The sequence below is a fragment of the Pelophylax lessonae genome, assembly GCF_965119305.1.
Source record: "Pelophylax lessonae genome assembly, chromosome: 5".
Taxonomy (NCBI): Eukaryota; Metazoa; Chordata; class Amphibia; order Anura; family Ranidae; genus Pelophylax; species Pelophylax lessonae.
Window position 1 is genome coordinate 147,985,991 of NC_138772.1, and position 13,572 is coordinate 147,999,562.

Sequence of the window (13,572 nt, forward strand, 5' to 3'; positions counted from 1 at the left end):
AGGCTGTGCAAAGATGAGTGGGACAAAATCCCACCTGAGGTGTGCAAATCTGGTGGCCAACTACAAGAACCGTGTGACCTCTGTGCTTGCCAACAAGAGTTTTGTCATGTTTTGCGAAGGGGTCACATACTTATTTTACTCATTAAAATGCAAATTGATTTATAACTTTTTTGAAATGTGTTTTTCCTGGATATTTGTTATTCTGCCTCTCACTGTTAAAAGCAGCTTTTCAGTCATTTTTTCATCTTTCCATCTATTAAATCCTCTGCCCTTGTTTTAACTTTGGCTAATAAAACATTGTTTTTTTTCTACCAGTAAATACCTTATACAGCACATTTCATCTTTCTTGTCTGGTAAAAAGACTAGGCTAAAGACATCATGCACAGCTCTCTAACTCTCGTGAGAGTTTGCCAGCAAGGGAGGGAGGCATGAGTCATAGGAGAGCCAATGAGGGGGGTAGATGAGGGCAGAGATAACACGAGACTGCAGAGATCTATGAGTATTCATTGAGAGGAAAAATGTGCAGCGGTGTGTGTATACATATACACATACACACCTGTGTAAATCCAGGAAGTGAACAGGCAGCAGCTTCGGCTGCCCACAGATAAAATGGATGCAGCCAGACTTTGTGAAGGGAGATATCTTCAGCATATTTGGCAAGTACAGAATCCCAGTACATGAAAAATATGCAAAGTGATTAGAGCGAAGCTTCAGAATGGCAAATTTTTTTTTTTTTTTAAATTCAAAATTATGTGAACAGACGGCAGTTCCTCGTTAAAATTATAGACTGATAATTGCTTTGCCAGTGGGCAAATATACAAAATCAGCAGGGAATTACTTTTTGCCCCGCTCACTGCAGCCCACTATGGGGAGGAATTGTAATGGCACATAAACCTAAACCTAGTTTAAGATTTAAAAGCACAGTGTCAGAGTCTGAATTACCAAAAAATACTCACATTACTTGAACACAATGCATGTGCAGGGCCAAGAAGGTTGGCAGTCTCTAGCAAATTGTGCGTGACTTTGGCAATTATTTCTTTCAAGGATGCCAACTTCGCCTGTAACATAATACAAATTGTGATTTTGTAATTACAAACATGGCATGAACCAAGACTGCCTAATCATTCATCATCCGTATATACAATTTTTATTTTTTTGGACTTACCGTACAATCCATTTCTCTGATGTTCATTGACGGACACAGCTCCTGTTTTTTCCTAACCACTGGATTATACTGCCCGCTACAGGAGTAGGACACTAGGCAGTAAAAAGCTTCTCTATGCCTATGAGCAATCCCAATGGGTATACACCCACTCAGCTATAGGCACAGTTTTGTTACAAGCAGTGTCAGAAGAAAACCAAGTCCACAGACGGGTGGGTGCTGTGTCCGTCAATGAATATCAGAGAAATGGATTTTACGGTAAGTCAAAAATCCCATTTTGTCTTTCGTTCATTGACGGACACAGCTCCTGATTCTTCTTAACCATTGGGATGTCCCAAAGCAGTGAAACATGAGGGTTAGGAAAATCAGAAAAAATTCCCCAGGCTAACTATAGCCAATCAGGTAACACAGCTCTACCATAAACAACTGGAGCTTACCTGAAAATAAAAATACACCCTCAAAGAGGATCAGGTCCTCTAAACAAGCAGCCTGCAAAACCTTGCAGCCAAAAGAAGCATCTGCAGATGCCAACACATCCACTTTGTAAAAGTGTGCATCGACAACCAAGTGGCCGCCTTGCAAACCTGCATCACTGACGCATGATGACAAAGCCCAGGGAGGCACTAGGCGCCCTAATAGAGTGCGCCTTGACAGAGAAAGGAGGAACCTGACCCTTAATGGAATAGGCCTGAACCACCGTCTGTCTGATCCTCCTGGTCGCAGAGGAAGTGGACAACCCTTCGTGAGGTCCGTCCATAAACACAAAAGAGTCTGACTTCCTAAAATGGAAGTCAGTCTGACTCCATAGCTGCCAGGTACACCTTAATTGCCCAGACCACATCCAAGGCATGCAAGCCAATTTCCTTCAGCTGTTTAGGCCTGGGACACAGGGAAGGCAACACAATGTCTTCAGTCAAATGAAAGTCAGAGACCACCTTAGGAAGGAATGACGGACAGGGGCAAAGCACCACCTTATCCTTGTGAATCACCGTAAGGTGAACAACAGGATAATGCCGCCAGTTCTGACAACCTGCATGTAGAGGTGAAAGCCACCAAAAAAGGCCACCTTCTGGGACATCGAAAGCAGGACAGGCTTCGAATATTTTCAAGGGGAGGCTTCTATAGAGTTGAAAGCACCAAAGATTCAAGGGCAGCAACGGAGCCCGCACTGAAGAAAACAAAATGTCAAGACACCCTGAAGAAAGGTACGCACCAGGGAGTGTGTGGCCAAAGGTCACCGGGGGAAAAAAAATAAAAAATACCTGGCCCTTGATGGTACTCAAGGCCAATTGCTGTTCAACCACCCGTTGAAGGAAGGTTAAGATTCAATCCATGAAAGAGCGAGGATGAACCCCAAGAGACTCACCAAGCAATGTACGTCTTCCACGTATAACAGTAGATTATCCTAGAAGTACATCTCCTAGCTTTCAACAGCATAGGAATCACAGACTCAGACAAACCTCCATCCTTCAGCACCTGGCGTTCAACAGCCAAGCTGTCAAAGCCCGCACGACTGTAAAGCGAGATGGAAGATCGGTCCTTGGGACAGCAGATCCTACCTGAGAGAAGTCCCCAAGGAGCATCAGTGACCAGCTGCACCAGATCGGCATACCAAGCCCTAACGGGAAGGAGTGGAACCCAGGGGTCCGACTGTCCCATGGAGGGGCCCACGTCCACCCCAAAACCCTCCAGGGGGATGAGAGGAGAATTACTTACCATACAAGGAACTAGGCGGGCACCCCTCCAGACAGAACCACCTCTCCATCGAAATGGGGGGGGGGGGGGGGGTTTGCGGGAGGGGGCTGTCGGCCAGGAGGAACACTGCGACTCGGGCCGAGACTCGGTCAAATGTGACCTCGCGAGGAGTTCAACTCGCAGGCCAGCCCTCGTCCGGTGGGGTTAGGTAGCAGCCGACCTAGTGCAGAGCTGAGGTCTGTGTGCGCTCCCTGGCCAGACTGGGGTGGACTACTGGATCTAGATTATCCAGCCCGTTACCCAGTCCAGCAGTTGATTGTAGATCTCACAGGAAGAAAATCCAGGAGGAATAAAATAAATAGAGAAAATTCTATCTAAAAAGAAAATAATTACCAGAAAATTGAGTACCTAGAGCAGAGATAGGGAGTATACCACCCCCCCCCCCAGGACTGCCCTTAGTGTCCTACTCCTGTAGAGGGGCAGTATAACCCAACGGTTTAGAAGATCAGGAGCTGTGTCCAATGAACAAAGGAGAAAAGAAAAATTACAAATGCAAGATTCAGAGATGGCCTTTACCCGCTTTAAAAGGCAATAAAAAGGCAGTGGAACATATAAGCCCATCTTAAAAATCTGAGTTTATCCAAAATACCCCCAAATAAGGCAAAGCCAAAATACCCCCAAATAAGGCAAGGTCACACACACACATATCCCTACTTTTACAAACCGCCTAGTTCATATTGAAATAGAGCCACCCAATAAGGTTAGCCTGTTCTCTGAACCTAAAGGTTTATATAGAGGTCAAAAATATTTACCCTGCGAAAGGCCAGTAATGAACAAGCAAGGAGAGAAGTACAGTAACAAAAAAAACTGATTTCTTGCAAAATCACGCATGTTACATATATTGTGGAGTGCTCCTGTCGGCACCAATATGTGGAGAAGACTACGAGACCCCTTCACGTGAGGATCAGGGAGCATGTTAACATTAAAAGAGGCTTCCCCAAACATAGCCTATCAAGGCACTTTATAAAAAGAGGACCGCCATCGAGATTCCTCAGGACTGATTTTTTTTTTCTTTTTCTTTTTATTTATAGGATAGATCAGATCAAAAGGAAATTGGAGGGAGCAACAAAAAGATCAAGGTGTCGCAAAACAAAACCAAATGGATATACCAGTTGGGATCTTTATATCCTGGAGGCCTCAAAAATGGAGATCGACCCTAATTGCTTGATTTCCAATTTTTAGTTTGTATTTAAATAGGATATACATAATCTCACCATACTCTGGAGGCCATTAATTAGGTTACATGTAGGTCACCGATAGGTTTGATGTGTTCTCCCTTATTTACTATATATTTTGTAGGTTATCGGTGGGTCATAGGTACACCAATAATGTGTCCATTTACATATATTTTACTTAAATTTCTAAAGGTTAGTGTCACTTTATATATAACTTCACAATTTTTGTTTTTTAACTTTCCATCGGTGGGATCAGTCAATTAGACCGGATGATGTATAGCCGCTTGTTTTATAATGAAGGCAGATTGATGTCTAAACATGGCCGTCAGTTTTTATTTATATCAATGGTTGCCAGGTAACCGCAGCATAAAAAGACTGAGAGGTGCAGTAAGATGGCGCTGCTCCTGACGACATCGACTAAACGCATAGGGTGGGACTAAACGTCATCACGTCACTCCTGGCTTCTCGTCCCGTGGAACCCAAGGCTTCCCGGGTACACTTTCCATTGCTTGCATTCCCCCCTCTACATCCATGTGAGTTTCTGACTTTTACAAAAACTGGATTTTTGACTTACCGTAAAAACCTTTTCTCTTAAGCTCATTGGCAGACACAGATTCCATATCTTGATATCCGTAGGGTTATACTGCCCCCTACAGGAGTAGGACACTAGGCAGAAAAGTTCTGGCTACACCTATGGGCAGTCCCAGGGGTATACCCTCTCTCTCCCTGCTATAGGATGTCAGTTATGTAACAAAGCAGTTAGAGAAATCACACCAACCCAACTCAAAATAGAGGGGCGGGTACTGCGTCTGTCAATGAGCTTAAGAGAAAAGGATTTTACGGTAAGTCAAAAATCCAGTTCTCTGTCTCTCATTGACAGACGCAGATTCCATATCTTGATATCCGTAGGGACGTCCCAAAGCAGTGCCATAAATGAGGGGTGGGATAACAGAAAAACCCAATCCAACCCAATCCAGAAGGCCAAAACAGAGCCAACCAGAAGAACAGAGGACTCATCAAAACAAGAAGATGAGACCCACCTGAAAAAAACAGAACCCCTGAGGTAGACCAAAGGTCCCCTCAAACAGCAGGCAGCAAAACCTTGCGGCCAAAGGAGGCATCCGCCGATGCCAGCACATCAACCTTATAAAATTTAGTAAAAGGTATGAACAGACGACCAGATCGCCGCCTTGCAAACCTGAAGTACCTACACCTGATGGCGGAAAGCCCAGGAAGCACTAAGGGCCCCGAGTAGAGTGCGCCTTAACAGGGAACGGAGGAATCTGACCCTTAATAGGATAAGCCTGCACCACCATCTGCCTGATCCATCTGGAGATAGTCGAGGCAGACGCAGGCAACCCTTTTCTAGGGCCATCTGTGAGCACAAAAAAGAGAATCAGACTAACGAAAGGAGTCAGTAGTAGCCAAGTACACCCCGATTGCCGAACCACATCCAAGGAGTGCAATGCAAACTCTCGAGGATGACTGGGCTTAGGACACAGGGAAGGCAACACAATATCCTCATTTAAGTGAAAACCGGAACGGAAACCACCTTAGGAAGGAAGGACGGATTCGGACGAAGAACCACCTTATCCCTATGAACCACCAGATAGGGGGAACGACAGGACAACGCAGCGAAAGGACAACGCAGCCAGTTCCGACACCCTGCGCGCAGAAGTGATAGCCACAAAAAAGGCCACATTCTGGGATAAGGTAAGCAGGGGAATCTCCCTAATATTTTCAAAGCGAGGTTTCTGGAGAACCGAAAACACCAAATTAAGGTCCCAGGGCGGCAAGGGCGAGCGCACCGGAGGAACCAGGTGCCGCACCCCCTGGATGAAATTCCGCACCAGGGAATGAATGGCCAGTGGCCTTTGGAAGAAAATCGTCAAGGCCGAAACCTGACCCTTGATAGTGCTCAAGGCCAGCTTCTGCTCAACCCCCTGTTGCAGGAAGGCCAAGATCCGAGCCACCGAATAAGAGCGTGGAGGAACCCCGAGGGACTCACACCACGCGATATAAGACTTCCACGCGCGATGATAGATCTTTCTAGAACTCGCTTTAAGCAAAGTAGGAATAACTGAAGCAGACAATCCTCTGTCCTTCAGCACCTGGCTCTCAACAGCCAAGCCATCAAAGCCAGCGACCGTAAAGCAGGATGGAAGATCGGCCCCCCGAGACAGCAGATCCTCCCTGAGAGTAGGCCGCCAAGGAGCGTCCGCGACCAGCCTGACCAAGTCAGCGTACCAGGCCCGACGAGGCCTGTCCGTAGCCACAAGAATGACCGGAATTCCTTCCGCCTCGAAGTTTCGGCAGCAACTTGAGAGGAGGAAAGGCATACAGCAGCTGATACTGCCCCCACGGGGCAACCAGCGCGTCTGTGGCGTCGGCCAGAGGATCGCGGGAGCAGGCTACAAACCTCTGCACTTTCCTGTTGAGCCGAGACGCCAACAGAACCACATCCGGGGTGCCCCAATGAAGGCACAACTGGTGAAACACCTCTGGAAGAGGAGACCATTGCCCTTGATCCAAGGTCTGACGGCTGAGAAAATCCGCCTGCCAATTTTCCACGCCTGGAATGTGAACCGCGGAGAGAGCCGGAACAAAAACGTTCCACCCAATGAAGGATGCCAGCCACTTCCACGGCCGCCAGAACACTCTTGTTGCTCCCCTGGCGATTGACATAAGCCACGGCCATGGCATTGTCCGACTGAATCCGAACCGGGCAGCCCCGAAGACGCTCGGTCCAGTGAACCAGGCAAAGCCTGATCGCTCTCAGTTCCAACACATTTATCGGCAACCTGGATTCTTCCAGGGACCAGAGCCCCTGAGCAGAAAGTCTGCCGAGAACCCCTCCCCATCCGGATAGACCGGCATCCGTGGTGACAATCGACCAATAGATCGGAAGAAATGACTTCCCCTGGCTGAGCATCGGAGACCGAAGCCACCAAACCAGGGACTCCCTGGTCCGCTCGCTCAGCCGGATCCAATTGTCCAGGGAATCGGGATTCTGGTTCCATTTGAGAAGAATCTCCTTTTGGAGAGTCCTCGTATGAAACTGAGCAAAAAAGGTACTGCCTCGAAAGACGCCACCATCAGTCCCAGAACCCTCATGCAGGTCCGAAGGGACGGCCAGTTGGCGGACAGTAATAGCTGAGTCGCCGACTATCTATTGGAGTTTCTCCGCAGGGAGAAACACCTTGGCCAAGGACGCATCCAAAGTCAGGCCCAGATAGTCCAGTCTCCTGGAGGGAACCAGGGATGACTTCTGCAGGTTCACAAGCCACCCGAACTCTTCCAAAGAGGTCATGGTGATCTCCAAGTTTGACAACAGAGCCTTCAGAGACTCTGCACGGAGGAGGTCATCCAGGTAGCCCAGAACCGATATGCCCCGCTGCCACAACAGCGCCAGAACTGGGGCCAAAACCTTTGTGAAGACCCGGGGAGCAGAGGCGAGACCAAAACTGATAATGGTCCTCTCCCACAGCAAAGCGCAGAAAACATTGGTGTCCTGCGTAAATGGGAATGTGAAGATAGGCATCCTTGATATCTATGGAGGCCAGAAAGTCCCCCTGATGCAGGGAAGCACCTTGCCCTCTTTCCTGGGCACCGTGAACAGATTTTAGTAAAAGCCACGAAAAACGTTCCCCACAGGGTACCGGAACTACCACTCCCTGTTGTAGCAAGTCCTGCACTGCCCCCAACAGAGCCCTAGGTGATCCGGGACAGTCGCACATTGGAAGGGAAGAACCTCACCGGTGGAACTAACCGAAACTCGATCTTGTATCCCGACCGCATGACCTCGTGAACCCATTTGTCTTGAATCCTGGAGAGCCACAGGTCCGGGAACCGGCAAAGACGCCCCCCACCCCTGACATGGGTGGGGGCGCACCTTCAGGCCAAAGCGGACTTGTCCTCAGGTCTGGAAGAACCGCATGTCTGTTTACCTGACCAGGGTCTCTTGAAACCCCCCGAGGGGGCCTTGGAGGGCTTCGCCTTGTCACCCGCCCCGGAGGAACGAAAAAAAAAAACTTCTTGTGGGCTGAAAAGGAGGGTCCCCGTCTGCGACGAGGTTCCTTACCCTTGGCAGCCTGCGGGAGAAAGGTGCTCTTGCCCCCAGTGAGACCTTTGATATCATCCAAGGTAGCACCAAACAGGCAATCCCCCTGAAAAGGGAGATCAGTCAAGGCTTTTTTGGAAGCCTGATCCGCTGACTAGCACTTCAACCATAGCATGCGCCGGAGGACCACCGCCAAGAACGACAAACGCCCCAGCAGTGGAGCAGCATCCAGCACGGCGTCACAAATTGCAGCCCCTGCACCATCTGGTCCAGCAACTCTGCCACGGCAGGGGGGAGGCTTCTCCCCTCCAGGTCACAGCGTAACAACTTGGCCCATTCCGTCAAGGTTTACGAAACCAGAGCAAATGGTAAACACTGGTCTGAAAGCTAACCCCACCAGGGAGAACAAAGCGGAACACAGATTACGTCCTACGATCAACCGAATCCCTAAAGGACAGGGAATCCTCCACCGGGATAACAGTAGCCTTATTTAGCCTGGAGACCGGTGGATCCACCGTCCATTTCTTAAGGAGGGACTCTTCAAATGGGTAGCGCCTAGCAATCAGTTTGGGCATCCCAGGGGGTCATTTCGGATGGACCCACTCCTTCTTAAGGATATTGTCAAAGCATTTGGGAAAAGGAAAAACCTTCGTCACCCTGGAGGGCTTGCGAGTGCCAAAGGCAACCTCCGTATCAGTCGCATCCGCAGCTGCATCCTCCAGCTTTAGGGTCTCCCAGACAGACACAATCAGCGCGTCCACCAGCGCCTTGTCTTGTGCTACAGCGGAGGCAGAAAGGTCATCCTCACTATCAGAGGACACGGGGCGCAAGACAGCAGCCCCAGAGGAGAGACACGCGTCAGCAGCGACTGGCTCAGAATCAGAATCTGAGGCATCAGACGAGACAGGGGTAGGTGGGGGTCACTTTTTAGCCCCCCACCCCCGACAGGCCACCCTCCACCCGGGACACAAATTAATCCAGGACAGCCGAAAGCGCATCAATGGTGAGCTGGGGACCGGAGGGCCCTGCGGCCACCTCGAGGGGATCAGGTGGGGACACAAGTGCAGCAGGGTCCATGGTACACCAGGGGAACCCGTCAGCAAATTATGACAAAACGAGAAAAAAAAAAGAAAAAAAGCGTGCCTAGAGACCCTTGCAGAGAGAGAAGAGAGACCCCCAAAAGGCTCACCACCCAGATGCACCAGAAGTGTAGAGGACCGCTCAGCAGCGCTGTCCGCATGGAAAAAAAGGCCTGTGGAACGATGTGCCCGGGTCTAGGGAGGGGCTCCACCCCCTCACACGCCTCCAGGAACTCCCACTGCAGCCCACAGCTTACCCGAGTATTGTTGCTGACCATGTCCATTCCTTTTATATGACTAGTGTACCCATCTTCTGATGGCTACTTCCAGCATGATAATGCCCTAGGTTACAAAGCTCAAATCATCTCAAAACTGATTTCTTGAACAGGACAATGAGTTCACTGTACTCCACAGTCACCAGATCCCAATCCAATAGAGCACCTTTGGGATGTGGTGGAACAGGATATTTGCAGTCGACAAATCTACAGCAACCGCGTGATGCTTTCATGTCGATATGGACCAAAATCTGAGGAATGTTTCCAACACCTTGTTGACTAAGCCACAAAGAATTGAGGCAGTTCTGAAGGCAAAAGGGGTCCAACTCGGTACTAGCAACATGTACCCAATAGTGGCCAGTGAGTATATACACACACAAATTAGATACATCTGGGATATCCCAAAGCAATGGTCTAGAGGTGGGACGACCACAATAAGGCCAACACCACAAAAACAAAAACACGATGGAAGTCCGCTATAAAAAGGTCACCTGCAAGATCTTTCCCCTAAAACTGGCTTCCAGAGGAATAAACTTCTACCTGTAGAATTTCACAGACATGTGAAGAGAAGACCCGGTAGCAGCCTTACAATAGACAGAAGCTTGATGCCGAAGAGCCCAGGAAATACTAACACTCCTAGTGGAATGGGCCTTGACCAGGAAAAGGAGGTACCCTGCCCCTGATAACATAGGCCTAAGAAACAAGTGACAAACCCACCTAGGAGATAGTGGATCAGAAAGTCACCCGAGTCCTGCAATAACCCTCACGTTAGAAAAAAAAAAAAAAAAAACCCCACACAAAAAGCAAGAGGACTGAGCTCTCAACACCACCTTATCCTGGTGAAGAAGGAGATAGGGTGGGTTCCTTGCAGAAAAGCACAGCCAACCCAGTGACTTCAAACCAAGGAATAGTGACCAAAACCAAGGAATAGTGACCAAAAGGACCACCCTGTGCATAGGAAACGGCAAGGCAATCTGTCAGAGATCTTCAAAAAAAAAAAAAAAAGGGGAAGACTACAAAACAGATAGCACCAAGTCAGAGTCCTACAGGGACAAAACTAACCAAGGAATAAAACCCGATAGATCTCTGAAATAAAATGGCTAAGGCAAAGATCTGTCCCTTGATAGTACTTTAAGCCAGAGACATCTTCACACCAGACTGGAGAAGAGTCAAAATGCAGCCCCCGACATTGTTATGGATGAAACAAACAAGCCTTATACAAGGCAAAGCAAGCCTTCCACGTACAATGTAAACCCTCCCAAAGGTCTGCTTTTCTGCCTTAAGTGGGGTAATGTTGGCCATACACAATTAAAAAATTGTTTGAAAAAGTGAGTATTGAACGACTTCCAAAACATTAGTGGGCCAATTTTCATTATCGAAATGCAAAGTTTTATGGCAAAAAAACAAAAAACAAGCAGGTCAGATTTTTTTGAAGGGTGTGCAATTTAGGCATATGCATTATTGACAAGTCAAATGACTTTTACTCACCTCAGATTGAGTGCTTCCCTGTTGAAGGTTGAGCTTTCTTCTCAAAAGAAAGATTTCAAACATCAACCTCTGCTGCTCTCTTTTCAAATGGAGGATGAGATCCTGAGCTTGTCTGGTCTTAAACTTTTCAGCTTCCAGAGCAAGAGCTAAAGCTTGATTATTGGACTGATAGCTCTTTACAGTTATAGAATTATTGCCTGAAAAAAGTAACCCACATTAACAGCATGTACACCAAGTGTTAATGCAAAAATTGTGAAAAGAATAAAATAAAAAATATATATCTTACCGATGATTTTGACTTTTGAAGATAACACCTTACTGACTGCCGTCACCTTTGCCAGTTTTTTAGTTCTCTTTTCTTTCATGCGCTCCTTTATGTCTTCAAGGCTGTCCTGAAAGGATTTTTTTAAACACCTTTCTTTTGCCATAGTTTTCTCTGTGCACTGCAAAAGGAAAGGGACATTATGGCAAAAGTATTTAGAGCATAATACAAACAAATGGCCACTGCCCCAACCTAAAACTGGCCTTTGCAGCAAGGAGCACTTGGTAGGGCAAGGCATGCAAAACCAAAAGAAATTCCTGGCCCTACTTACTGACCAGCCTGCAACCAGCTGAATTATCCTAACACAATATACATTAAAAACAGGTTTTTAGTTTGCACACATTTGTAAATACATGTGTAAGCTACAGAGCCCCATCAAGGCACCCCAGTATTATCTGTAGTCCTAACTCTAAACTTTGAGAGCCTCCACGTGGAATCCCTTACATTATAATGGATAGGCAGAGGGCAGGTGAGCCAGGAAGGAGCCTACTTTAAAACAACCCTAACTTTTTAATTGTTAACTAAACGGCATGAGAGTGTCGTTTAGAAGTGGTACTAGAGAAATAAGGCTAAGTTCACTCCTTTCTGTTTCCATGTTTAACACGGCTTTTCGATGCATGTTAAATCAGTCATGTGTTTTCATGTTGACCAATAAAAATTTTAGGTTACCAGGTATGGAAAATGCATGCAAAATACATAACAGGTTTCTATGAAAAAAAAAAAAAAAAAAAAAAAAAAACAGAACTAGTTGCAAATGTGGTGCAGCTGACAGATGTAAAGAGTCTATCTTTAACCACTTGCCGACCAGTCACTGGGACTGTACTGCGGCAAAGTGGCTCGATTCCGTCCAGCAACGTAGACCTACGTCACTAGACTCCTCCCCTTGTGGGCGGCGCTCGCGTGCCTTCGGAGGCTCGCTCCCGCTGTTTTCAGTCACAGCAGGAGTCGGGCCAGGGGAGAAACAGCAGCGATCGCCGCCGCTCTTCCCCGGTCGTCGGGGAATCGAGTTTGGAGATCCGCCCGCTTGTGTAAACAGAGCGGGCGGACCTCCTAGGTGACAAACAGTGACAGATTGCAGGGTTCAGCATAGCTGAACATGTGATCTGTCCCTGTGTCACTCAGTCACCTCCCCCCACACACGTCAGTAAGGACCAGGCATACATTAACCCCTCCCTCTTCAATAAAATTAACCCCTTCCCTGCCAGTGTCATTTTGACAGTAACAGTGCATATTTATAGCACTGATTACTGTAGTAATGTCACTGGTACCCCCGAAAGTGTCAAATGTCAGTCAAGGGTCCAATCTGTCCGCCGCAATGTTGCAGTCCCGAAAAAAAAAAAAAAAAAAAAAAAAAAAAAAAATCGCACAGGTGATCAAATACCACCAAAAGAAAGCTCTATTTGTGGGAAAAAAGGACGTAAAATTTGTTTGGGTACAGCGTCGCAAGACCATGCAATTGTCAGTTAAAGTCGCACAGTGCTGAATCGCAAAAAGTGGCCTGGATGCAAGACAGCAAAATCCTCCGGTGGTAAAGTGGTTAACAATGTCTGACAACATTTACTGATCACAGGTGCAATGCTTTCCAGGCTCCTGTGGGAATGTGTGCATTTATTATAATTTTTTTCCCCCAAAAGGTCAACTTAGCTTTACACCTTTTGCCGACCACACCACGTACAAGTACTATGGCAGAGCAGCTCTCCTGTGCTGGATCCCGTACCTAGTATACAACACAGCACTTCTGGGTAAGGTGTGCACCAGCTGTGTTGTGATTAGTCACAGCAAAGGCTAATCCATGGGTGCCAGCCAATGACTGGCCGCTGGCATCCACCGATTGGCGAGGAAGACAGGACAGAGCTTTTTCAATGTGAATACAGAGCTCTGTCCTGTAAGCGGGGATGTTCTGGTTTTTGTTTCCCTGCAAAGCAGGGAATAAAAACCAGCACATACCTTAATAAAAGCACCTCACAATAAACGCACCAAACACTGTTAGGCACACATATACCATCTGTCTGCCATAGATGTTAATCCCTTCCCTGCCAGTGTCATTAGTACAGCGCATATATTTTTAGCACTGATCACTGTATTAAGTGTCAGTGGTTCACACAGTGTCAGTCAGTGCTAGACTGCCCGCCATGCTACCACCTTCCCGCAATAAGTTGCTGATCACAGCCTATGTACGTACATACACTCCATAGTTTGTAGACACTAGAACATTCGCTAAAACCAATCGAAATACACTTACTGTATTGGGATTTT

General features: G+C 47.4%; 1 protein-coding gene across 1 annotated transcript in view; it reads right to left on the reverse strand.

Moving 5' to 3' along the window:
- The window catches only part of SGO1 (shugoshin 1), a 52,014-nt gene extending 40,578 nt beyond the window's left edge, over positions 1-11,436 (reverse strand). Inside the window, exons 1-3 of the mRNA XM_082259850.1 lie at positions 11,281-11,436; positions 10,995-11,191; positions 957-1,058 (exon numbers count right to left, since the gene is read on the reverse strand). Of these exons, the coding sequence (XP_082115976.1) occupies positions 957-1,058; positions 10,995-11,191; positions 11,281-11,422 (441 nt within the window). The 5' untranslated portion in view covers positions 11,423-11,436. The remainder of the gene's footprint in view (positions 1-956; positions 1,059-10,994; positions 11,192-11,280) is intronic.
- Between the last annotated feature and the right edge of the window lie 2,136 nt (positions 11,437-13,572).